The following is a 26,559-nucleotide window of genomic DNA, read 5'->3' as shown; positions in this document are numbered from 1 at the left end:
ATATGTAATTATTATTGAAGGTCAAATCATACTTATCTTACTCAGGTGGCTTTTAACAAACTACCTAGCTTTTGTATCACTTTACTAGTAAAGGTTGTTAAAATGTTGTTAAAAGTGCATGAATGTTACATAAGAAACAGGGTAAATGGTCAAATTGTGGTTCTCTTGCATGAAAGTTGCAGCCACGGGAAACTCACCATCCAGAAACTGTGTTTTAACTGTCCGTGTTCATGTCCCTCACCATTACTCAAATGTTCTCTCATAGCTTACAATTACTTTAACATAATTAATTATTTTTAAATGTTAGTTTATTTTATGTTAGGTATTGATATAATTGAATCTGTACCAGACTTTGGATGTATTAACATGTTTTTGTAAACCACGTATTTCATAGTAGTGGTAACTCAGAACTGCGAATAGTTTTCTGACATTTACTCCTTTCAGACAGAGGGCTCTTGTTGGATCTAGCTTCCAGTGCCACAGCATTAGTCAAATATAAATCATTCTAGTATGAAAAGTTTGTGTAATGCACATAAAAATATATGCGTCTGTTTTTTGTTTTATTTAAAAGCTGTGAGTAGGAAAAGAAATCTGAAAATGTTTTTGCCTTTCTCTTTCAGGGTTGGTTTAGCCCAGGTCAGGTCTTCGTATTAGATGAATACTGTGCTCGCTACGGAGTGAGAGGCTGTCACCGCCATCTTTGCTATCTCAATGAATTGATTGAGCATTCAGAAAATGGTTCCGTCATTGATCCAACCTTGCTCCACTACAGTTTTGCATTTTGTGCTTCTCATGTTCATGGTAACAGGTAATTTAATGGTATATTTTTCAATTCGTAGCCTCAGGATGAAGCAAAAGTATTTATAGTCCCTTGCATTCACCAGGTAGGGAAGTTGCATGCAACAGAAATCAGTTCATGAAAGTTTCTTAAGGGCTATTGGAGGTTCTGTACAGATTAGTATAAAAAAAAAAAAATCTCCTTTCAGTTTGTACTGTCTTAATGCAGTGTGTTTTCTTGGGCGTTGTAAAGACAGGCAGATTGAAGACTAAAGGATATCACTCTGTTAAAAAGGTAGTCTTCTGCATTCTGCTTTTGTGTTGTGTTAGTGAATGACATTTCCAGTGAGCATTTTGAACAATTTTGCAGTTCAAGGGAAGCTTTAACTCTTTTTTCTGCAGTCTATAGCTTGGCAACTAAGCGTGCTATACTGAGTTCTTCTGGCTGTGCTACCACAGGGAGAAATAACATATATTGGGATCGTGGTGTGACCCCCAGCCAGGAAGAGCTAGGACACTTCTGGAGTTCTTCCTACTAAAGGGGTAGGCTACTTCAGGAGCTGTTGGTCACAGTAATGCTCTTGGGACGATGTCTTCCTTCCACTTGCAAGTGAAAAACTTGGTAAAATATTAAGTTGTTGCTTTGCTGTGCTAAGCACATTCTTTAAAAGCTTGTGCTTCATCTATGTCTTATTCCAAGTTGTGAAGAAACTAGCTCTGCTGTTGAACAGCAGGTATTGGAGGTAGGATCATTGGATAGCTCAGGTTGGAAGAGACCTCATGAGGTTTCTAGACTCAAAGATCTCCTGCTCAAAGCGGGGTCAGTTGTGAGGTCCGACCATGTTGCTCGGGGCTTTATCCAGTCAGGTCTTTGCTCGGTTTGAACCTGTCTTATTGCAGCATAGTTCTATCCGTTGTCTCTTGTCAACCTCCCAGCAGCAGCTAGCAGGCTGCCATTCAGTCCCCCCTAGACACCAAGGATTCTCCAGGCTGAACAAGCCCATCTCCCTCAGCCTCTCCTCAGAGCAAGTGCTCTGGCCTCTGACTGTCATGGTGGCCCTCCACTGAACTTGCTCCAGTATGTCCATGTCTTCCTTAGAGCGGGCAGTGGAATGGGCAATCTATGAGATTACAGCACAACATGCATTTAAACCCTGCTGTGCACACTAGATTTGTATACTGCTGTAGGAAGTATGTTTTGAAAAGTCAAAACATAACAGAGAAAAACCCAACAAATCTCCTCCCCTCAACTGATCCAGTCCTCCCACTTGGGGAGAACCTACTTGTAGTCCCAAAAAGCGATTACTGTGATGCTGTCAGTAAATCCTCAAAACTGAATCCTGGTAGAGATCAGGAGAGAGAAAGGGGATTTCTTCCCAACATATATGCTAATGTTGCCTTGCAGCCAGTCAACCACAGAGGCCATTTTACTTGTCTTCGAGCCAGTGAAAAAGGGCCAGTCCCTAAAATGGATATTGTTTCCTTCATTGGCTCAGACAAAGCCTCATCTGTGAGAAAGGTGCTGGGCATTTGCAACCTGAGTGATTTAGTAGTGGAAGATTAACATTATGTAATCCTTGATAATAATATTCAAAATTAAAATGTTTTTGAATATGCCAGAAATAATCTCAAGAATCTTAATGTTCGTACTGGTAAGTTAGGAGTTTTTCTGGCTTTTACTTGGTAACCTGTTCTCTGTAAAAGCATGATTCTTTTGTCAGTTCCTGAAGAACCAGACACATTCGTATTTCCTACTGAGTCTAAGTCTTTGTTGTTTCTAGCCTTTTTATTACTGGTTTCAACCTAACAAGACAAATATACAGTGATAATTACTCAAACTTATTTCAAGAATTCAAAAGAAAGGTAGATACATTTCTTTTTATTTCATAATTTAAGTGAAGGACAACAGTGCGTGCAGTGCATGAAAATATCTCAGGGAGCACATCATTTACACAGTGGTAAGCACTCTGTATTCTGTCTATTCCTTCTGTACAGATATTCTCTGAATAGCATTATGAGTGTTTTAGGAATAAAAGAAGTGTTGAACAGAGAGGGTCTGACTAGAACTGAGATATTGTAAAAAGGAAGAAAAAAGAAACATGAAGAAAGAAGAAAAGTAAGTCAAGGACAGAAGCAGACACACTCACTGAGGATGACAGACACACATATACGCACATAATACATCCACTCATTCATCTGCCGCAGCACTAAGAAATAGTGAAAGGGAAAAAAGAATTTCGCAGACAATGCACAACAGGCCAAAGTTCTAGGCTGATCCCTGGCGTTATACATCTTAGTTTCGTAAGTCAGGCTGAGAATTAGAAAGACCGCAGAACAAAGACAATGATCTTTATGCTCTGAGCATGATGTATTCAATTTGTATTTCACCTTTGCTTCACAGAGGGATCTTAGACCTTCCACTAGCCTGAGAAAGATCATCAAAAATGATCTTGAAGTCAGATGATGGAGGAGCTTGTAGCAGTATCTGTAGTTCAAATTATCAATTTCTTTTAGGCATGATTTTTAGAGTAGCAGGCAATCTAGTGATATCAGTCAAATGATCAGATAAAGGTGTCACTCGCCTTCATTTCTGGTAGTCTGGTGAGGAGAAAATCGAGCACAATTCAGAACAAATCTACAAAATATACCAGGGCTGTACCAGGACATATGCTGAGTACACCAATGGCTACATCTGATTTGTGAAAGGAAACTGGTGAGAAAGCAGTCTCATACAACGGATCCCAACTCTCCGTTGGTCATAGGCACTCTTCTAAGATCCCAGGCATGATGGTGGGATTGCATGTACTGAATGCTGCTCCTAGTAAGCACTATGAACAAGGCTGAATAAGCTTTGGCTCTTTCCACCCTTCGTATGTCTCCAGAACTCTTCTGGCAGATTCTGAGCACTCATGTATCCCCTGTGCTCTTTTGCTGTACCCTAGGCCTTGAAATATTAACTCTGTTTCATGCTGCAGGCTGTAGTGCTCTTGCAGGCTGTAACACAATAGCCATGGGTTTATTTCAAAACACCTGGAATAAACACAGAAAAATGAATTGCTGTCCTAGAGCTTCAGGGACATTGTGGAGCACAGAGACCTGAACTGAGCTCTGGTGTAGGCTGTATGCAGCAGACCCTGACACCTAGTTTCAGGACCAGAGAACAGAACCCAACTGTTTTCTTTCTTGAGATGAAAATACAGGTAACAAGTTCTGACAGAGTTGTCAAGCATACTGGTACTTAGTGTGTTGCTTATGCCAGTGTTGTTGGTTTGGGAACAGAATTGTTGATGCAGGCTCCAGCACACTGTGCTGAGTCCTAGTCTGAGGAATTCAAGCCTCATTCATGCCTTTCCTTTCCTGCTGGGAAGAGCACTATGAATGGGTGAACAAACTGCTTATGCAGAAAATTGTTTCTGCTTTTGTGGATGACATTCTAAGACATTCTCTTCCTAAATAGCCAAAAAGCAAAATTTTTTAGTAAAAGAGCAGCCTTGATGAGTGTTTAAACAAAAACACATCCTTGTTTCTGAAACAACGGATTCCTTTTCCTCTAGTAATTAAAATCAACTTTTGTTGGCTGTGCTTGTGGTGCTGTGTAACTTCACAGTATCATCTCCTTTGGCTCCTCTTCACAATGTTTTTCTTCTGAGACGTTCCACTGTGTGGTCCCCATCAAAGTCATTAGCTCACAAGTGAACTTCTTGCACTGCAGTTATGCACACACTTGTGTATCTCTGGTGAAAGTGAAGTGGGCAGAACAAGGAACTATAGATATTCCTGAATGCTGACATTTCAGTCTAAACAGTCCAGGTGGGAGCTATTGTTTTCTTCCCCATCACGTTCACTTTTGTCTGCTTTTCATGCTGTGACTTCTATTCAGTCCCTCTTGTCTGAAATGGATGCTGGTGGGTATCACATGAAGTGCAAAGTGACTTCTTTCCACCTGCTGAGCTACAGACGGAATTGAAAAATTCAAAATTCAAACATATTCCCCGGTTATACCTTTTTCTATTCAGAAAGAAAGCTGATTTATTAGAAGTTTGTATAAAAGAAATGAACGTGAAAGTAATACCACAAAAGTCAGTTTGTAACCAAAGATAGTTTCTTTCTGCCTTCGCTTTGAAATCTTCAGTGCATGTGTATTTGCGTAGAAGAACAGTCATACTGAGTCAGGGTTCTTCTAAGCCAGTCAGTCATCTGTCTCACAGCCTTGACTTGCTTGAAGTAGGAGAAGGGCAGACGTATGCAATATTTCTTCTTAGCACTCTTTCAGTCTCCAGCTCTTTGCAGCTCAGAATATGCCTGTTTGGTAACCTGGAGAGAGTCTCTGTGTGAGGTACTTGTCCATTGCACCCCTGAACCTGTGTAAGCCCTTTGAACCCTCAACACCTTTGGCAGCAAGTTCCACAACACAGCCTCCACTTGCTTGAAGAACTCTTGCTTTGAACTTGACTCCTACACATCTTGTTTCATTCCCTATTGCTATTGGAAGAGACGGAGGAGAGACAAAAAAAAATATCCTTCTCTCTTGTCTCTTTGCTATTTAAGATTCAAGAAGTAAGAGTGAACCATGCATTGATTACACTGGTTGGATGTTTTCTGCTAATTCCTTATCCTTTCCTGGTAATTCCCAATGTTGATTACTTGTTTGACTGCTCCTGAACAGGGACACCTTCATAGAATTATCCATCATGACACCAAGATCTTTGTCCTGAGTAGCAACTGATTTTTCATTACATTTATCTACCTGGATCACTGTTTGCTGTTTTATTGCTACTTGATTTCATAAGGTCCTTCTGGAATTCCACACTACACCGTATAACTATCATTACAGTTACATTTACTGTCACCTCAGTTCTTCGCTGTTTGCCAGCACATTTATGAATACTGTAAAATAACACAGGTCTCGGCACAGATCCCTGAAGAACTCTACTGATAACTTGCCTTCACTGCAGGTACTCACCATTTATTCCTACTCTCTTTTTTTTCACTGTAAATGTAAGGACTTTCACTCTTACTCAGTGCCTGCTTAATTGTCTTAAAAGCTGTTGGTTAGTGTCTCTGACAAAAGATTTTTGGAAATCCAGGTACATTGTATCAGTCAGGTCACACTTATCCACCTGTGTTTGAGCCCTTTAGAGAGCTGCAAGAAGATCAGAAGGTAAGATTTCTCTGCCTAATGGCTTCAAAGCCATACAGACTTCTTCACAATAGATATTTACCCAATTTTCTTTAATTTTTTCCTTAAATATCCTAATATTATAGTTCCTTCTTACTAGGATATATGTAAAGTTTACAGACCTGTAATTCCCCCTACCTGCCCTGGAGACTTCTTCCGATTTTTAAATTGATCTTACATTCTTCACCTCCCATTCCTCAGGAGGAAGGCTGTTCTCGGTGAGAACTTTCACACCACCATAGGTAATTCAGTTCTGGTCCTGGCAACTTACTGCTGTTTATTTTTCTAATTCGTTCCATAAGTTTTTTGTTAGTAGCTTTAATTTTGGACAGATTCTGTGCTGAAAATGAAGATTTTCTTTTTTCTTTTTTTTTTTTTTTTTGCAGTGAACAAAGAAGGCTTCCAGCACAGAATCTGTCTTCATAATAAACACCAGTGCAAAGAATTCATTTCATATCTCTGCAATAGACTTGCCCTCTCTGAGAGCTCCTTTTAGATCCTTGCCATCGTTTGGCACTGTAGACTCTCTGATAGGCTTCTTGCTCCTGTTATGCTTGGAGGAAGTATCCTAAAGAGGAGTAAATGAATACATAAGAGAAATGAAACTATGGATACTTTGGAGAGTGCTACGCATTCATATATTTCTTTTCATTTTTCAGTGTTTTGTGATAAGAACCATTTATTGCAATTTTACACTTTGTGTCAAGTGATAAAAGAATGCTCAGAGAAATCACCCCTTTCAAATCTGGGACAAGAACTTTGTAAAAATACGGAAAATATTATCATTACATTGCTCTGTCTCTTCTAATATATTTTTTTTTTAGCTAGATATTTCCGTCTCTTCTGATTAACACTAGAGTTAAAGTAAGGTTGCTGTGTCTTGCTGGTTTCTCCTTCATCTTATATCTTTCATAAACAATATCTAATAAGATTTAACTTAACAATCCAGAACTCAAGTCAGTAGTTTCACCGTATATCTGCTCATGGTAACCATCTCACATGAAAGGTTTCGTCCAGCTGATCTCTTCTCAGAAGTGTTATGTTTTTGTATGTGTAATTTTGTATATAAAAGTATTTTAATAGCATGTAGACTTCTTCTTAGAAGGTTTTCCCAAGAAACCATTGCTAGCAGGATTTTGTGGAACTTTTCAGTTTTAAGCACTTGAAAATGCTTCCTCTTTCTGCTGTGCTGCTTATTGACTCTCAACCCCACATGTTCTTTCTGTGTTGTAACAATATCAGGTGTAAGGTTTTCTTTCTATTTATTGGCAAATGGGCCTTCTGCTTTAATCTTAGATCCATTCCCAGGCTGTCCGACAGCTGGAGGAAGGAGCCTGAGATCCCTTACAGTGTGGATCTGTAAGGCAGCATGTTACATCAGAAGTTATGTTCCAGCAGTCTACAAGCATTGTACATAAATTCTTTCTCATGTTTGATAAAGCATCTAGAGACTTAACAAGAGTCTTTTGGTTTTGTAGTTTGTCTCATTTTTCTGTAAGTCCTCTAAAATGGAAATGGTGAGAGGGGATTTCTTATACTTGAAAGGGTGTTTTTATTCAGAAGTCATTTGTTATCAGTCACCATTTCCCCAGAATAATAGAATGAGAAAATATACCTTTTAGGATTGATATGCTGAGTGAGCTTGTGCTTCTACATAAAAGCGGTGTTTTCTCAAAACTGGAAAAACTAGTTGGTCCTTGGATATTTATATCCCTTTTCTTCAAGTGAATAAAATCTTCCCCTTTTCTGAGGCTCGTTGGGCAATGCTGAGAACAGAACTTTTTCACTAGGTCTTTCAGTTTTATGTACTGCCCTATGCCAAGTGTCTAGCATCGTCCAGTTCAACCTTCATTTTTGGAAGCTGATCATCTCCAAGGTACATGGAGCACAGAGGAAGGTAAATCTTCTTTAATTTAATCTGTATTCTCCTTTCTAAGTGGTTCATTTATGAGCATCGTACCCCCAAGTCTCTGATGCGAGGCCTCTCTAAATAGTTGTTTCGGGGTTTTTTAATTAACGTTGTTCAATTAGTGACAGAGCTTTCTATATATTACTGTTATAAATAGCCACAAGAAAGTCATCAGTAGAGTTCTGCTGAGTTCAAAGCTAGAAGCTAGAAGTTCTCCACCCTATTGCAGGTACCAAGTGAAACCATGTTGACCTCATCTTTGGTTTAAGGAAGGATTCTGTCCTGTGTTTTAAAGTGCTAATAACTATAATAACATTATAATAAAATGTATCCTCACTGCAATATTAGCAGAGCCAAATTTTTCAACATATCAAAACAAATCTGCTTCTAAAAAGCCTCAGAGAAATTGTCAATTGAAAACTAATCACAATTCACACATTATTAAGAAATACTAGAACAAAGTTCTGCTTATTTAAGGTGATACTTTCCATCTTAGGCAATGAAGGAACAGCTAATGCTATTATTTATTCTCGCCTGCCCTAAACATTATACATTGATTTGTCATTAATTTCAACTGAATAACGCCTATACATACCCTTACACTTTGGGTAAAATGGTATTATATTAGTACATGCTTAGCTTTTTAGTAGAAGGACATTAATGAATCCCACCTAAAGTATAACTGCATAAAAGATCATTAAAATTAACCTGATTTGTCATCTTAATCTGTTTTAGTGGCCTTCAGAATTGGTCTTTTTCATTCACTTGTGAAAAAGAGGGTATGACCTGTAAGCAGATGTAGGATCAGCCTTAGAAATGCACACAGCAGAAGGCTCTATTGTGCTGGGTTTTTTTGTCAGAATGTTTGAAGAATAGTTAATATAAACAACAAAATGCTCGGTCTTCAAGTGCCTGCTGGTTAAAGCTATGTTTAAATGCCATGTGATAATTTGTTCTCTTCATTTTCTGTTAATAAAAAGAAGTCTGCTCAGTCTGCTTCTAAGCTAATATTGTAAATCATTGTTTTTCTTAGATTTGTCTAACATAAACCACGGAGTCTGCAAAAGCCTTAATTAATACAATTGTGTTTTAAAAGATAATTTGGGTATTAAAGTCCTTGGATATTAAAGTCCTATAAATAGATAGTAAAATTTCTACATCAAATTTCAAAACAATTTAATGTTCAGTTTACTAAGAAACAAGAAGTCAAACTTTTATCTTGCTAATTTGAAAATTGTCACAGTTCTTTCATTTTATTGTACATCCTGCTGAATTTAAAACCAAGTGCTCTTAGAAAGCACTGAAGTCTTCTAAAACAATTTGTTTCTAGGAGCCAAGATGACATTTAAGTTCTGTTTTTGTTTTTCCTACACCCTTGAAATGTAGTTTATTATATAAATGTCTTGAAGTAAGACCTTAGCTGAAGTATTTTTCTTGTATTTTGTTTTTCTTCATAATTTCTCATCTTTCTCTGGCAGATTCTTTTGGTCAAACTTGCTGTTCTCATTTGTGTGTGTGTGTGTATGTGTTAGAATATCAATATGTGCATTCCTCTCCTCATAACTTTTTTTTCATGACAGACGAAGGTGATGTTCTGTGTTTTTAATGAGGAAAGCTTATTGAAAAGAGTTTAAACAGTTTTAAAATGTGCAAAAAGCACCAGTATCAATGATGTTCCAGACATAAAAAGATACGTCAGGCATGTTCAGTTAGTGTTTCGCAAGGCTGTCTCAACAAAGCAGTCTTGCTTAAGGTAACAGTTCACTCTCTGAGAGGCCACTAGGAGAAGCTGTTTCCAAAGTTGAGGGCTGGAAACAATCTACAATCAATCTAGAGTCCATCATATCCAATTCCCATTGGAACTGGAATACCATTTTTATCTCGTTCCATAACTATTCACAAAAATGTTAATTCTACAATGCATCAAGTGACCTCTGCATATTATTACAGGTTTTAGGACCTCTGGACATTAAAATATTTCTAGGGGGTACTCCAAGCCTTGAAGTGAGTAAAACAAGTTCATTCCCAGAAAAAAACCTAAATCCACCACCTAATCAATCAGCTTCACTAGAGTAACTGCCATCAGGACAGCAGTCTTGCAAGCTTGTCACAGTAAAAGTTTCTTTACAAATTCTGGTTAACCTCTATTGTTGATGTCATTATGGTCGAACAACTACTTCCCACTTTAATTTACTGGCTGTAGTTCATGAGGTATATATTTCAAATCTCTTTTGATATTTAAGTCTGAGTGAATTAAACAATCTGAGTTGTGACCAGAGACAATATTAACATCTGTACCAGTTAGACTGTGATCTAAGCAGACAAGACAAGACAATCCACATCAAATTGACAGAGTTCTCAAAAAGTGGAAAACTAATAGAAGTGAGAGAGGAGGCTACTCAGATTTTGAGTGTTCACTGTTTTACCTAGTTCTCTAATCCCCAAAGCAGTTGTGAACAACAAGGAGGAAAAGAATGTGGAGGAAAGGAAAATTCACTCTTCCTTTACCTTCTTGAGAAGATAAAGTTAAAATTAAAATTCTTCTTAAGACAGTCCGTCACTTTTCTTGTCTGAGTTCTTGAAAGAGAGGTCCCAGGCTGCAAGAAGAAAGCTGAATATTGGTTTTGAATTGAAAAAAAAAAAAGTCCAAACCACTATCCATAACAATTGGTATAGTAGGAAAGGCACATTTGTTGCTGGTTTTAGTTGCAAATAGTTCTTGCATAGCTTATGGATGGCCTAAACCTTTGACAACCAAGTGACAACTGCAGTCTGATTTTCTGGGAAGGCACAGTAATTTGTAAATAAAAATAACCAGCTCAAATCAGTGCAAATTCATTTTATTCCGTCTTTAAAGCAATTAAAGAAAACAGACAAAAATCATGGAGAAGAATAAAACAAAATGCACAGGAATTTTGAAACTATCTGTTTTTTCTATCTCAGCTCGTCTCAGAGTCAGATTATTTTTTCTGTGGATTCTTTTTTCTCAGTAGTAGATAGCCATTCCCAAGAGTAGCAAAAAATTATCTCCAGCTCAATATGTGTCTCAGAATTGTGCTGCAAAAATGCATTTTTATATTCTGCTTGTTACAATAAGGCTAACAGGAAGAAACAAAATAATGACTCGGAATTTGTGCTGTTTTCTAAAACCATGTTTTCAAGAGACAAGTTTTTCAGTACTATAGGTGGTACATTTTTCTAACACCTTTTTGTGTACTCTATCTTTTTCTTCTGGGACATTTGCTTCTATCCAAACATCCACTTAAAATATATTTAACAGTTCTGGAAATTTTAGGTGTTGTGAGCAAGGTTCTTTATGACAACAAACTCAGTGAAGTGAAAGGTCCTTGGTACGTAGGGATCCTAGCCTTAGTGCAGGTTGACAGATATGACATCCTACTGGGTCACCTTTTTCACTTACTGTTATCTGAACCCCTAGGTCTTTTCTGTCATATATATGACATGCCTCAGCAAGGTTTAATATGACAGAAGTATTTGCTTTATCACTCTAGAGCACGATCTCTCCTGACAATGAAATCAGACAGTGCAATTTACTTAAATTTGAACCCATTCCATCTGTCAGAAGGCTGAGGTAAAGTATCCTGGCATCCATCAAAAGAGAGAAGATAAGTTATTTGTTCTTTCACATCAAATTTATACAATAGTATATTGAAGTGCCTGGTTACTCGTATCTCCACCATATCTGATTTTTATTGTTGTCTTCACGATAATTTAAGGAGCTCAGGCATTCTTTCCACCTTCACTTGACAGATCACAACTATAAGTCATTTAGGGGGTGAGAGAATTGTTAATGTCAGGGCCAGGTAGCTACTTACCCCCCCTAGACTGAAGTATAGTGGATAAAGCTGAAGTAAAGATTTAGCAAAACAATGTTGTCTTTCTTCATGTCATTTTACTACAATTTTCGCAGTTCTAGAAACATGGAGTTGCAGTGTTGGAGGCTCTGGAGGAGGTATAGGTTGGATCCACCCTTAGTGTCAGGGTAGTAAACTCAGGGGGAAGCAGTAGCTGTTTTGTTACCCTGGTGCTGGAAGTTAAGAGAGTACCAGGAAGTTTTCAGATATTCCTTTTTAAAGTATGCTGTAAGCGAAGAGATTGCGACTGCCTGGCAAAAATACCATTTGAGAAATGTGTATTTAAATTTATTTAATTTTGTCATTATTTTAATAGAAATACATTACTAACACCTTTAGGCAAAGGCTTTAAGTATGTGCTTAACATACTTAATACAAGCCTTATTGTTAATTATTGGGACATAAATCTGATCTTTAAATGCCAGCGCTTTTGTTTTTCAAATACTATTTATTTGATACATCTTTTATGCTATATTTGTATGGAAGTCTTGTTTACAGGCTGCTATTTGTCAATATGGGATAGGCAATCAAAAATCTATGCTTACTTTAAGCAGGGGGATTCCTAGGTGTTGCCTGTTCTTGCTTTTCTCACTGTAGTTTGCCTCCCACCTTTATTTTAAAATGACTTTCAGACATGTTGTGCCTCTGGGAAAACATGGAAGATTCAAGGAGCTGAAAATCAACAAGATCCAAATAGGCCCCTCTATTGTTCCAACAGTACAAATGTTATTGAGAAAGGATATTATATATCTTAGGAAATTATTTGGTAGAAATATATACGGGCTTGTGTTCATATTGGGAGCAGGTAGCAACTTAGGACTTGAAATTAAAAGTTCAGCTCCAAAGTTAAGTCGTTTGTCTAGCTGCAGCCTGTTCTTTAGCTGTATTCACAAGTTATTGTTTATCCTTCAAGGCAATAGGAAAGGGGAAAGGAGAATTAGCACGCATGTTAACTGAAAGCTTTAAAAACAAAGATCGCTGTTTGAAGAGGAATCAGCATGAAAAGATACCAACAATTCTTAAATATTTAATATTACAGGCCAGATGGAATTGGAACAGTATCTGTTGAAGAGAAAGAAAGGTTTGAGGAAATTAAGGACAGACTATCCTCCCTTTTAGAAAACCAAATAAGCCATTTCAGGTGAGTGTATAAGTTATTCAATAAATACTAAGTTTTGTGTGGAAGAATTTTCTCATGCTGTTTGATGATGTTGATCAACCAATAGTGCTGAACTCTTGAACAAGTGGAGTGAAAATAAAAGGGTCCACGTGCAAAGAGTTTTTTAATATATTAAATATGGAATAATTTATTTACACAACTGGTTGTGCTTAGAATTTATGTGCGTATCATATAAGTTGAATTTTTCTATGGTAGAAAAGATTGTGCAAGAGTATAGGCCTAAAGTTTGTTGGTCCTTTTAAACTTTAAGATTTCTGTAGCTCTAAGAAAATCACCTGTGTGAAAATGACAGTTGTACCAGTTTCTGGATTAGTGCTGATCAGAAAAATTGTATGAATAGAGTACATGTTAGGTATATGGCAGATAAAACTTTTTTCTGAATGTCTAATGTCATTTGCTCATTTTCATGACCTTTCGTAAATCAGTTCCATCATCCTCAGTAAAGAGTTTGTCATATGTGAGGACTGCTATAGCAGTAGAAGATGTTTAGGGATTCTTTTTGGATAAAAAATTATGCTCCCTTCCTTTATTCCCTTCAAAGATTTTTCGCTGACATGTTTCCTATTCCTGTCTTCCGCGGGATTAAATAGCTCTTGCCAGAGAAGCAATACAGAGCAATGTAGGACAGAGTGCTTCCTACCCAGGTCCTGGAAAGGGAGGAGGAGAGTACTGACTGCATACACCGCAAGGCTGTGCTGCCATTCAGTGAGACCTGGACAGGCTGGAGAGCTGGGCAGAAAGGAAACAGATCAAGGTCAACAAGGGCAAGTGCAGGGTCCTACAGCTCGGGAGGAGCAACCCCATGCACCAGTACAGGCAGGGGACTGGCCTACTGGAGAGCAGCTCTGCGGAGAGAGACCTGGGAGTCCTGGTGGACGACAAGTTGACCATGAGCCAGCAGTGTGCCCTTGTTGCAAAGAAGGCCAGTGGCATCCTGAGATGCATTAAGAGGAATGTGGCCAGCAGGTCAAGGGAGGTTTTCCTTCCCCTCTACTCTGCCCTAGTGAGGCCTCATCTGGAGTACTGCATCCAGTTCTGGGCTCCCCAGTTCAAGAAAGATGAGGAGCTACTGGAGAGGGTCCAACGGAGGGCTACGGCGATGATGAGGGGCCTGGAGCATCTCTCCTACAAGGAGAGGCTGAGGGAGCTGGGCTTGTTTAGCCTGAAGAAGAGAAGGCTGAGAGGGGACCTTATAAATGCCTATAAATATCATAAGGGTGGATGTCAGGGGTATGGGGCCAAGCTCTTTTCAGTGGTTCCCAGTGACAGGACAAGGGGCAACGGGCACAAATTGAAGCACAGGAAGTTCCATCTGAACATGAGGAAGAACTTCTTCCCTCTGAGGGTGACGGAGCTCTGGAACAGGTTGCCCGGAGAGGTGGTGGAGTCTCCTTCTCTGGAGATATTCAAAACCCACCTGGACGTGGTCATGTGCACTCTGCTCTAGGTAACCCTGCTTTGGCGGGGGTTTTGGACTAGAAGATCTCCAGAGGTCCCTTTAAACCTCTGGCCTGTGAATGGCATATTTAAGAACATATCCTGTCACGTTTATGGTAGAAACGATTGCTGTAATTCCCAATGAACAGAAGTACTTTTACTCATACACAGTGGTGAGGGCAGTGAGAGCAGCTGTGGCCCAAAAAGTATTGAAGCAGCAGAAGCCTTCTGAAGACTCTCTTCAGAAAGGAGGGAGATGGGGGAACAAGAAAAAAGGCTGGGCATCTTCAGAACATTTCTGTTCACCTTCAGGCCTTTGTGTGCATAAGACTAATTACAAAATGTCTAATAACATCTAAATAATTATTTTGGTTGGAACAAATGAAGGTAAAACCCATAATTTCTGCTTACCTATACACTAGAGTGTGTTGATGAGCTTGGGCTGTGTCAGTGACCACAGGATCTTTCTGCCTTAGTCTTGGTGGGTTTTGAGGGAATTCAAACAAAGATAGAAACTCCTCCTTGAGAGCAATTAAATGTGTCATTCAAGGTGAATGCCTCCATCCTTCAGAGGACTCTAAGTTTTTCATTAAAATCCTGTTTAATCAAGATAGACAAACAGTGCTGTGCCAGGTGAAGAGTAATTACTATATCTTTCTCTAAGCAATTGTTAGAAAAGAAAAAAAAAATAGGTGGAATATCTGGATTTAAGTGAGGATGCTGGCATAGTACTGGTAGAAGGAAGAATAAATAGTGCCCTGGTATCAGAATTTATAAAGCGTATAGAATCACTGTATAGGACATCCTGATAAAGAATTGGCATTAGACTTTTAAAGAAATGTACGCTCAGGTAATATAAAAAGATCACATGTATCCTTAATTAACACAGAATAATTCTGACTGTGAGACTAATTTCTTAAGAAAACATGATACTAAAACCACTCCGTATTTCAGTCGATCAAAATTGCTGTGATAACAGTGAAATGCTGAATATTTCAAAAAATACATTCAGCTGTAAAGATGGATGCAAAGCGTGCACGGAGTTTCTCTGCTTTGGCCTTACTGTCCCTGAGTGCCCTTTTTTTTCATGTCACTGGGCAGTCCCACCGTCTCCCAAACTGGCTTCCTCCTTCCACTGTTCTGGCAACTGTCTGTTTGAGCATGTGCTGTTTACATGTGTCCTGGAACATATTACAGACTTCTATGTCCTCCTTGTTCGGGTAGATTTTACAGCTTCTGAAGGGCAGATTCCCTACAATAACCTCTTTATCTTTCTCAAGCAGTCACATAGAGGGTGTTTTGTTTGTTTTTTTCGACCACTTTGTTTTTTCAATTGTGGTGTGCATTTGACTTGGGCTCCTGCTTTTTGAATTTTCCCTCAGGCTGCTTGTAGGTTTCTTGCTTTTATGGTTGCTCCTTTAAGATTTTGGCTTTTGTTTTTTAAGTTCTTCATCTTTTCATAGTTCCTATTCTTGAAATTTAATATACATTTACTGAATTTACACATACTGATTTTTTTAGCCTGTTGCCTTGAGCTACATTATTGAATTTTATTGTTTTATGATCACTGCTACAGAGCACCTCTCCTGCTCTGCACCTCTCAAACTATGTCCTATTCACATTTGAGACCAAATTCAGAATAGCATCTTTTCTTGTGAGTCCTAAATTAGCTGTCCAAGGAAGCAATTCAAAACTGTGTCCCAAAATATTATCATTATATCTCATCCTAATGAAACATTGATCAAGTGTACATGTGTGTAGTTGAAATCTCTTACTATTATTATCTGTCATCAATCTGCAGCTCCTCTAATCTCACTTAACATTTCCTAATCACTCTCATCATCCTAATTAGGGGGTCAGTGGTACAGACTTTCAAGGATCACCAGCACTTTCTGTAATATGTCGGAACTCGTCTAAGCTTTGCCCTCGCTCCTCCCTTGCTTAGCATTGCATGCACTGGTGAGCTGTCATTGTGGCCAGTTTAACTGAAGAGTGTACTTCTCTTTCTGCCTTTTCAGAGATGCACGGACAATTTGCTGTGTCCTCCTAGATCACTAGGTCACACCCATCTGAAAAACATACTCTCCCATGCCTGTCAGATAACCCCTAGCTTCCAGTTTTAATACTCCTCTATAGCCTTTTTACTTCTAATTTTCATTGCTATCAGCCTGGCTCCCTTGTGATTAAGATGCAGTCTGGAAGTCTTTGATTTGAAATATTAAGTATAATCAAGAAATGAGTGACATTTGTTCAAAAACTGTCATTAGAGATTGATAGGAATAAACATCGGGAAAGACAAGTCAAGGATTGTGGAAATATGCTGAAAAGGGAGGAGGGGAGAAAACACCTAAAGATGTGTTCTGTTTTAAGATGACTTAATGCCTAAAGGTCATTAAATCTGCTTTGCTAATTTGTTAACCTGTCCCAAATAATTGGTAGCACTACAGTAAGAAAGAAACAAAATGAGGCAAAGCAAATACTGGAATTCTCACTGCAGGAAATCCTTTTTTGAACTCATTTACAGGGCTTTATTTTGGTTGACCAGAATGTCTATCTAAAATTCACTGGTCTGAATCCTTTTATTATTGGAAAAGATTTTACTACTGGAAGATATTAGAATATGAGCCTACCATTCTCAGTGAGTAATAATAAGAAAAAAATAATCTCAGCAAAGTAAAAAATCCTTTTTCCAATTGGGGATATCCCACCAAGATTTTATAGACAGGATTAAGAGAGGTTACAGTTTCCTGAACATTGTAGTCCCACTGAGCTGATAAATTGGATCATTCTGTAGACAAAAATGAAAAACAAAGCTATGAATGGGATCAGTTTTTAATTTACATAATTTTAGAAGTATCAAGACAGAAGTGGATATGGTTTAAGTTGTAGCTGATAAAATTTAAGATAACATAAAATGTTTTTCCAGGCTATTTACGATATAACAGTAAAAGTTATGGAATATCTGCAGGCATGTTTATTCCCATATATCTCTAGAAACTTAAATATCTAACCTTTTATCCTTCTCTTAATCCATTATTAAAACAAGATATAATATACAAACTTCTGCTTCACAGCTCCAGTAGCTGTCATGGCTACATGGGAAATTGTACCTCTTTCCAGGAAGATAACAGTGAAGCTCCTCAGAGACCATTAAATATCCTTCATAGTTGAAAAAGTGGAAGTGATGCTTTTGTCTTTTGTATTTTTTTCTGTATTTAGGCCTGAGCTACTGGTGGGCCGATACTGCTGTACTATATATATGCTTCATGGCAGACTGCTGAAGAGGTTTTCTGCTTTCATTAGTACTTCATGTATGGGAGTCTTCTGCTAACATAATTGTCTTAGTTTAACCCAGCAGCTGGCAACTAAGCACTAGACAGCCGCTCACTCACCCCTCCCCTTCCCCCCGCAGTGGGATGGGTATAAGAAATGGACAAAAGAGGAAACTTGTGGGTTGGGAAAAGGCAGTTTAATAAGGCAACAAAGGAAATACTAATACTACTAATAATACTATAAATAGTAATGATAATAACAATGATAATAAAGATTATGCAAAGCAAACTATATACAATATAATTTTTCTCACCACCCGATGACTGATTCGCAGCCTGAAAAATGTTCAAACTCCTGGCCAAGAGAGGATTCAAAACTCGGGGAAACCAAGAAGAGCCGATAGCTCTCTCTCCATGGCCTACCCCCATTCATGAACTGACCATGAAGTCTATGGTATGGAATATTTCCCTTGGCCAGCTTGGGCTGTCTGTCTGGCTGTGCTCCCTCCCAGCTCCTGCACACCTGCTCATTAGCCGAATATGAGAAAGCTGGAAACTTTTTAAGTCCTTGATTTCATAGCAGCAACTGAAAACACTGGTGTTATCAACGTTCTTCTCATGCTAAATCCAAAGCACAGCAGCTACTGGGAGGAAAATTAACTCTATCTTGGCCAAAACCAGGACAATAATTTAATGCAAGTTGTGTACAGTTATGTCTCAAAGTAATTTCTTAACTTAGGTATTATAATTCTGATAATTTTCTCTTCCTCCTCTTTTTTTTTTTTTTTACTTTTTAAGATACTGTTTCCCTTTTGGACGTCCTGAAGGAGCTTTGAAAGCCACACTTTCGTTACTTGAAAGGGTAAGTTTGAGAACATTTTTTAATTCTAGTTGAGTGCTAAGCCTGCATTTTTCTTTTGCCTTCAGGCTACAGAGAACAGACTCGTGTCTTCTCAGGTATTTTACTACTGGTTTTAATTGTTCACTAGGAGGTTTTTTTTCTCAGTATCTTCCACAGAGGCAAACAGCTGTTTTCTGTAGGACTTATTTATTTGGCTTTCACTTCAAGCCACTGTAGTGACGCTCTCTTTCTATATAATTTAACGGTTACCCAGCATTACCTCTACAGCAGTACAAGTCTACTCTACACCCCCCTTTTCCTGCTTTCTATGGCTTCTGTGCTGCTGATGTTGTCTATACTGATATGTAACATTAAAAAGCTTCTATATAATCCAAATAGTCTTCCATGAATGCATAACCTGTGTCAATTTAAGAAGAAAAAGCTATATGCAGCAAAACTGACATGGGCAGCTATGAATGTAAACTCCTCCCTGGCAAATCCTCTGGTATTGACTGGGGGAGAAGATCTCATAATGGTAAAGCATCTCAGTCATCTCTGAGGAAAGAGAACTTGAAATTCCAGCACAGATTTCAGAGGAATTGTATCAGCAGGAGCCTGATGAAGGTATGAATTGAAAAAAAGCTTAGATCCCAGTCTGTGTTGGCTTTGCCAAAATCTGAGAGATCCGATCCCGGGGAGTGTCAGTTGTTCTGCACTGCGGAACACTCCGTGGGTGGAGATTCACTCTTAGAAAACCTCTGCCATGTTCAAAGATGCGTGGGGAGTCTGGGTATATAAGTTTTCTTTCACTTATAATCTCAGTGATTGTAGTGCTGTAGATTCCTTTGCGTTATATGAAACAGCCATTTCCTCTCACTGTCCCTGCTGTTATGAATGGCAGTGGTGCTCTCTAGCTGGCTGTCAAGCAACACCGTTGTCAGTCTTGACTGGGAGTGAATGTACATGCCTATACCTGTGGATGCACAACGGGTTACAAACATTTTTTTACCTGCCTTTAAAAATTCTGGAAAAAAATTAGATCCAGAATAAATGGTTTTGAATACTGTATTTTCACTTGTTTATAACACAGAAGTCACTCATTAAAAAGGTGCAAGTTAACAAAGTTAGCTACATCATATCTGTGTGCAAGTAATGGGAGAAGTCTGCTTTGAAACAATGCCTTCCTAACAGCTTCTCTGGTGCTGACCCTGTTTCTTTTCTACCATATCCTTTGCCAGACCATATCTCTTGCTCTCTCCCTGTAACAGTAACTTTTAGATATGTTTTATAAGGGTGTTTCTTGTCTGCGGATCCACTGAAGAAGCATTTTTAAAAGGTCGTGAGTTGTCTGAAATTTTATTATTTACACTAACATGTGGTAAAAACATACTGAGTTTTGTCTACACCTGCCTGTTGAAAGTTAGTGGAGTATAGAATTAAAGTAAAAATGCAAGTGAATTATTAACAATATTTATTCCTTTTTTTTTTTGATTATCAACTTCAGTGTTAGCAATCCAGGGTATATAAAGTTGCATGTGTATAAAGAGGTATATTCTCAGATTACCTCACTTGCAACAGATGATCCATTCCATCAAAGTCCTATATCTTAAAAATGAATAGGCTCTAAAAACTTGCAGGTTTAAGAAGAGCTTTTCATGATCCGTTCTTCTCTTTGTCCATAATAAAATATTCCGCCAGAAGCTGAGTGTTTCCCCTCCTTACTATAGATGACTCTTTTTCATAGCATGGACATACTGATTTGGAATAACTTTATGAAGGAAGAAAAGCAAGTCAGTATTATCTAGCTCTTATGGTGGTCTTCACAGTTTCTCCTTTACACTGTTGAAAAATCAATGGTTATGCAATGGTGGAAACTTTTCCACAGGTGAGAACCAAGCAAATTTCTACCTCCACAACTTTAGTGGGCACCATGATCCAGCCCATTCATGGAATGCTCTTGTTATACTGCTCTTGGCGTCACCCAAGTGAAGCCTGAGTGGCATGCTGCAAGGTGCCAAATGGTAGGGGTATGGTATATAAATGCCATATAGGCAGACAAGTCAGGGTTGAACAGAAACCTTCAAAGACAAATATCTAGTTCCACCAGCTGAAATAGTTCCTTTTTGACTTCTGGCTTTAATCATTATCAGATCTGCAGTTAACTTTAGGCTACTTTTATCCTTTTCCTTTGGGCTTTGGGTAATGAGTGTAACCAAGCGGTATAATTGTCTCTGGCACAGGTTTTAATGAAAGATATTGCCACTCCCATACCAGCAGAAGAGGTGAAGAAAGTGGTTAGAAAATGTCTGGAGAAGGCTGCCTTGATCAATTACACTCGACTTACAGAGTATGCCAAAATAGAAGGTTAGTACAGCAATCAACTGCCAAAGTGGCTGTAAAAGCCAACAATGCCTATTAACTGAATATTCTGTGAGCAGCCTTTTCCCTTTCCTGAACAAACCCCTTCCACAGCAAGGGGAAATGTCTCATTAAAATCTCAGCTGGTGAACTATGGAGCTTTTTCCTATTCATTGCTTTAATATGCCTCCTGGGACCCTGTTTGAATGGAAGACTAGGACTTCTTAATTTAAGTTGCCCTTTGTTCTTACTTTTGAGTTCTCCATCAATCTAAAAGGTTGTTTATGGGTTATTTTTTATTTCTCTAACTATTTCTAGTAATTAGCTACTGACAGGATTTTCTTTTCTTATCAGCAGTAACAGTACCTTGAAACTTGAAAATTCTGGGTATAGATGCTTTTCTGCTGTACTTATAAGGCAGGAGGATAGAGAAGTCTTACTTATTTTTGCTGTTCTGTTGTCAGATGTATAATAATAATATGATCATCAAAACTTCAATTACATCCTGATTTCCAGAATGAACTAATGGGATAAAGTACTAGATCTAATGGTAATCAGCAGTTTTTCTGGAATTTACATATCTGCTAGAATGTATACCATGAAATTAATGAAGATTTTGCTCAGAAAGATTGGCTAGCATACACAATGTCATTTTAATATTTGTAAACCTTATGTAGAACAAAAAGGAAGTCATAATAGCCAATTGTCTTGTCAAAATTCTCCATGAAGTGCAGAAAGCTTAAGATATACCTGTGCAGATATATTCAGGAATAGAAGACCGTGTGTGCGCATCTATATAACTGTTTTTTTGAAAGTAGAGTCAATTCGTAGGCAAATATATGAAGCATGAATTCTACCTTAAAAAAATCCATTTTTTATGCATGATACGTTCTTCTACAGTATGTATTTCTAGCAATGCACTAGAAAAAATGGAGTTATCAAAGCAGCAAAATGAAGAAGCCTCACATGTTTAGCAATATTATAAAGCAAACTTTTCTCCTTTTTCCGTTTCTGCTCAAATTCTCTGAAAAACATGAGTTAACCAATCTCACAAGTGATTAACAAAAAACCCCATCTTATCACTATAGCAACCAGTATTATATCACGGGAGTAACAACATGGAACCATTTTAGTAACCAGTTTATCATAATTAATTATGATATCATGTTGTGTTAAAGAAGGATGAATATTAAATCTATTCTGGACAACGAAAAAGCAGAAGTACTGTTTTCCTTAGTTTTATCTTTCTGTATTCATAAAGGGGATTTTTTTAATGGTTGGTATTTCAGTTTTTTAGCAAACCTGTTGAAAAAATGGATATAAAAATAGAAACATTTTTAAAAGATGATAAAAGCATGCAACAGATATCTAAACTCGCTGACACTAAATTGGATTGGAAGAGTTTTTTACAGTGAGATAAATACATCTCTGCTCAGGATTTTTAACTGTATCCTAGAGAATTGTGGCAGTTCCACTGCAAGCAGCAAATTTTGCACTTTAAAATATGCACTGTTAACACTTCAGTAAGCTGGAGCAACACATAAAACTACCGTCCATCCCATGGCATATTTTGACTTGCAGATTTCTTTTTTGGTTTATTGTCTTTTGGTTGAAACACAACTAGGTTTCTGTAAGTAGCTTTACGCTCAAGTAATTGTAAACCCAAAGCACAAAAGAGAATTGCATATGTAAGTCTAGTACCTCAACAAGAAATAGGTTGAGTACTTTTCTGAGAATAAAGTAGGGTACAATTTGAAAGTTAAGGACTCCAGCATCATAACATCAGAAAATTAAACACATTGGTTTTCAGTAGCAATGAGACCTAGATTTGTCTCTTTCTATACTCAGGTCATTACAAGTATCCTGCATTTTTACCAGTATAAATGTAATAGTTTTCAGCAATAGGTTCCATTCTGCTTCTTTAGGTTTATAGGAGTATTATTTTATCTGTGCACTGAAAGTACGTTCTTCTCTTGAACGTAATGTGTGTTACTATTTACGTTGTTTGCTTACTCCTCAGATTGCATACAGAAAGCATATAGTCATTCTCTTTGTTAACATTACTGATGTCCTCAAATGTAGCTGTCGTACAATTGGATTTTTTTGCTGTTCTTTGACTATTTTTTCAGTGAACATCATCGTATCAGTCAAAGTGCAACTGTTGCATGACAACATCAGCTATAGACGAATAGTAACTACCTAAAAAGTAGATGTGCAAAGAGGTCTCTAACAAAAATAATATTTTTACATTCTTACATTCTTATATTCTTTTACTGTTATTTATGTTTCTAAATTCCCAGGCACAATATGGATGCAATCTCAGCCAGTGTGCCTGAAATAGAGACTACATGGAAATAGTAAATAAAAATATACAACCTATACACATACACTTTTTCTGCCTCAGCTGACAAAATTCAGAACTTGGGTGAGCTGGCTGTCAGGACTCCCACCGCTATACTCAAGATATTTAAAAGTTTTTAAGTCCTTATTTGGTATTTATTTTACTCTAATGAAACTAAAATAGTCCATTTCTGTAATGATTTTCTTCTCTCTTTTTTTTGTTTTGTATTTAGCAACAGCAGAAAAGGACACAGGTGATTACTATGTGTGTGCATGTCTGCATGTATTACAGATTTAGTGTGTTGTGTCTGTTGCTTTATTATTTTTGTTGATTTCAACAAAATCAAGATATTTATCAGAACATGTGTGAATATTAAAATTAATTTTGATGTAGTATAGTCTATGCATTCTTCATTTACACTTATACTTAACTATGATGTGCATATTTATTAGCAATTTAGATAATGTTATATTTTGGAATTTGGTACAATTGTAGTTTCTGTGAAAGGGGTATAACTAAGTGGTGGAGAAAAGTTTGGCTGTTAAATTCAATATCAGTTTGTCTATTTAGAGAAATGTAATTTCATAGTCATCAGCAAAAATGGTATCCATTTTTTTGATGGGACTACTGTGTTTATTGATGAAGCTCTTGATAGGAGAACTAATTTTGTAAAGCTGGTTTTACATTTCTTTTATATGGCTTTGTTTAGTAATATGTTTCTTTTTCTAGTGTTGCGAGGGTGATTATTTCTTTGTGTTCCTAATTTCATGAAGCTGATATGTTATATATTCTCCAGTAGTACAGAGAGGTTTTTTGAGTGCTTATATCCAAATATTTAACAGAGTGATCGTAAAAAGAGCATAGCTGAAGTGGTTGTGGCTGAGTAGTACTGGCTGCATAGAAGTATCGGGGATTGTGCATATATATACTTTTATATAGATGCACACACTGCTTGGTCTTACCTTTTTTAAATATGTACACAGAGCCAGTGGAAGCCTGATCATGATGCTTTGTGGGGTTTCCACAAATATCAACCACAGTTATGGGAAGGCACATTTAGCTGGTAGTTTTCTCAAGACAAAATTATTTTCCATCTGGAAAGACAGACTGGGGTGATGACTTTAAAGGTCACATGAAAGTAGTTCAGAATGGGCCCCCTTGCCAATGAGGGGCTTGAAAGGAGAGAGATGGTTCATTTTCAGAGGAACAGCTTCTTTAGCCAGTAAACAAGCAAAAAATATTAGCAAATTGTAGAAACTACTTTTTTTAAAGTCAGTGGTTGTAGCTGAAGGGTCAAAAAATTCCATTGGTTCCCAAAAATTCCACTGGTTTTCATCTGAAAGCTTTAAATGCCCTGGAAATAGAAGAGCTCTATTTGGAATTGTTAAAAAAGAGAGCAGATGATGCAGTGGTGGTATGGACATTCGTGCCACAGCCTTTTAGTTTATATGAGCTCATGTTCATCAGATAATCTCCTGACCCCCTCTGATCAACAGGGAGAGGTTTCTTAAGCAGGTGATTGAGAGCACTTGGAGGCCTCTTTAGCAATTTTGCTCTGAAAGGACCTGTCTCACACCGTCAAATACAAATGCAGTATAAGAAAGTTTCCTGACTAGGTAAGACAGCACAAATACTCCATTTAGTATTTCTACACCTGTAGGTATTGAAGAAAATATCTCTTCAAATTAGAAAATCAGAAAAATGTTGAAATTAATTTGTGAAATGAGAAAACTAATTTGGAGTTTGTGTCTTTTGACCCTGATTGCCAAGAAGGCCAACGGTATCCTGGGATGCATCAAGAGGAGTGTGGCCAGCGGATGGAGGGAGGTTCTCCTCTACTCTGCCCTAGTGAGGCCCCATCTGGAGTACCGTGTCCAGTTCTGGGCTCCCCAGTTCAAGAAAGATGAGGAGCTACTGGAGAGAGTCCAGTGGAGGGCTACGAGGATGGTGAGGGGACAGGAGCATCTCTCCTATGAGGAGAGGCTGAGGGAGCTGGGCTTGTTCAGCCTGAAGAAGAGAAGGCTGCGAGGGGACCTTATAAATGCTTACAAAGATCTCAAGGGTGGGTGTCAGGAGGATGGGGCCAGACTCTTTTCAGTGGTGCCCAGTGACAGGACAAGGGGCAATGGGCACAAACTGAGGCACAGGAAGTTCCATCTGAACATGAGGAAGAACTTCTTCCCTCTGAGGGTGACGGAGCCCTGAAACAGGCTGCCCAGGGAGGCTGTGGAGTCTCCTTCTCTGGAGATATTCAAGACCCGCCTGGACAAGGTCCTGTGCAGCCTGCTGTAGGAGACCCTGCTTCGGCAGGAGGGTTGGACTGGATGACCCACAGAGGTCCCTGCCAACCCCGTGATTCTGTAAAACCGCAGCTGTACACTTTTATATAATGTGCATCATTTCAAGTACAAATCTTCGTTGTGCCACACATGCTTGCTGTTCTTATTTTTTCTGAGGCTCATTATGTCAGAAATATGGATGATTAAGCACAGATGACATACAGTTACAAGCACAGAAAAAAGAAAAAAGACCGAACCTGATTTCAGTCATTTTACATTAGGTTTATGCATGCTTTGAAAGAAACTATTGCCGTGTTCTTAAGATAGGATAGTAAAGCTGTCCTGTAAGTGACCTTGCAAATAACTGTATTAGGTAATTGATGAGAGGAAAGCCTATCACATACAGTGAGTAAATGGAAATTCACTGTGCAAGTTAGGTGAAGCTCGAGGTTTATACGCTGTGTTTATAATTTAATTGCTTAATTAAATTCTGCTTCTGATGAAAAATGCAGCTGAAAATTAATCAGGTAACTCAGAAAAGTTACTTTTATTGAAAGGAGTGAATAGACTGTGTTCAACCAGAATTTTGTGTCCCATTGAACATGTTTCTCTGATGCAAAAGATGAAGCAGCTGAAAGGAATCCCCATAAAATTATATTTTAGCCTGCCTAAGAGGGTCAAATCCTGCTTGTGTTGGTGTTGCTAGCTAAACTCCTACAGATTTCATCATGAATTTGATGTACAGTATGCTTAGCCCCAATACCATATATTGCATTGTCGTGGAAAATAAGGAAGAACCTATTTCTTGATAACTATTATTTACCCTTTAACATGTGCACTAGATACTGTGTACAGAATCTTGGATCGCAGGAGTGTCTTTGTTAGGTAAGACAGAGGTGAACATGCAAATTCTTTTTGTTGCAAGAATCCTTTTTCAGCAGTGTGGTTGCCACGTTCCCAGGTCTGTTCCCCAAGTGCGCTCATTTTCGCAGTCTCAATTGAACAAGACTCTGAATGCTTTCCCAGAAGACGGTGGTTACTTTCTTAATGGCAAACACAGTGGTATAAGCAGCACTTGCATCAACAGGATTTGTTTGCAGTCAGGATGACA

The 26,559-nt window shown here is 38.1% G+C and overlaps 1 protein-coding gene across 4 annotated transcripts in view; it reads left to right on the top strand.

Annotated features, from left to right (window-relative positions):
* The window catches only part of CADPS2 (calcium dependent secretion activator 2), a 325,438-nt gene that overhangs the window by 220,905 nt on the left and 77,974 nt on the right, over positions 1-26,559 (top strand). For 2 of the 4 annotated variants that reach the window (XM_075428324.1, XM_075428322.1), the window contains exons 13-17: positions 621-808; positions 12,780-12,881; positions 18,428-18,491; positions 20,711-20,834; positions 23,402-23,422. In XM_075428324.1, coding sequence (XP_075284439.1) covers positions 621-808; positions 12,780-12,881; positions 18,428-18,491; positions 20,711-20,834; positions 23,402-23,422 — 499 coding nt within the window. The remainder of the gene's footprint in view (positions 1-620; positions 809-12,779; positions 12,882-18,427; positions 18,492-20,710; positions 20,835-23,401; positions 23,423-26,559) is intronic. The other 2 variants (XM_075428325.1, XM_075428323.1) reach the window with 1 other exon arrangement.

This window comes from Opisthocomus hoazin, chromosome 8, assembly GCF_030867145.1.
Source record: "Opisthocomus hoazin isolate bOpiHoa1 chromosome 8, bOpiHoa1.hap1, whole genome shotgun sequence".
Classification (NCBI taxonomy): domain Eukaryota; kingdom Metazoa; phylum Chordata; class Aves; order Opisthocomiformes; family Opisthocomidae; genus Opisthocomus; species Opisthocomus hoazin.
The sequence above is the reverse complement of the archived record's forward strand: the minus strand, read 5'-3'. Positions and strand labels throughout refer to the sequence as shown.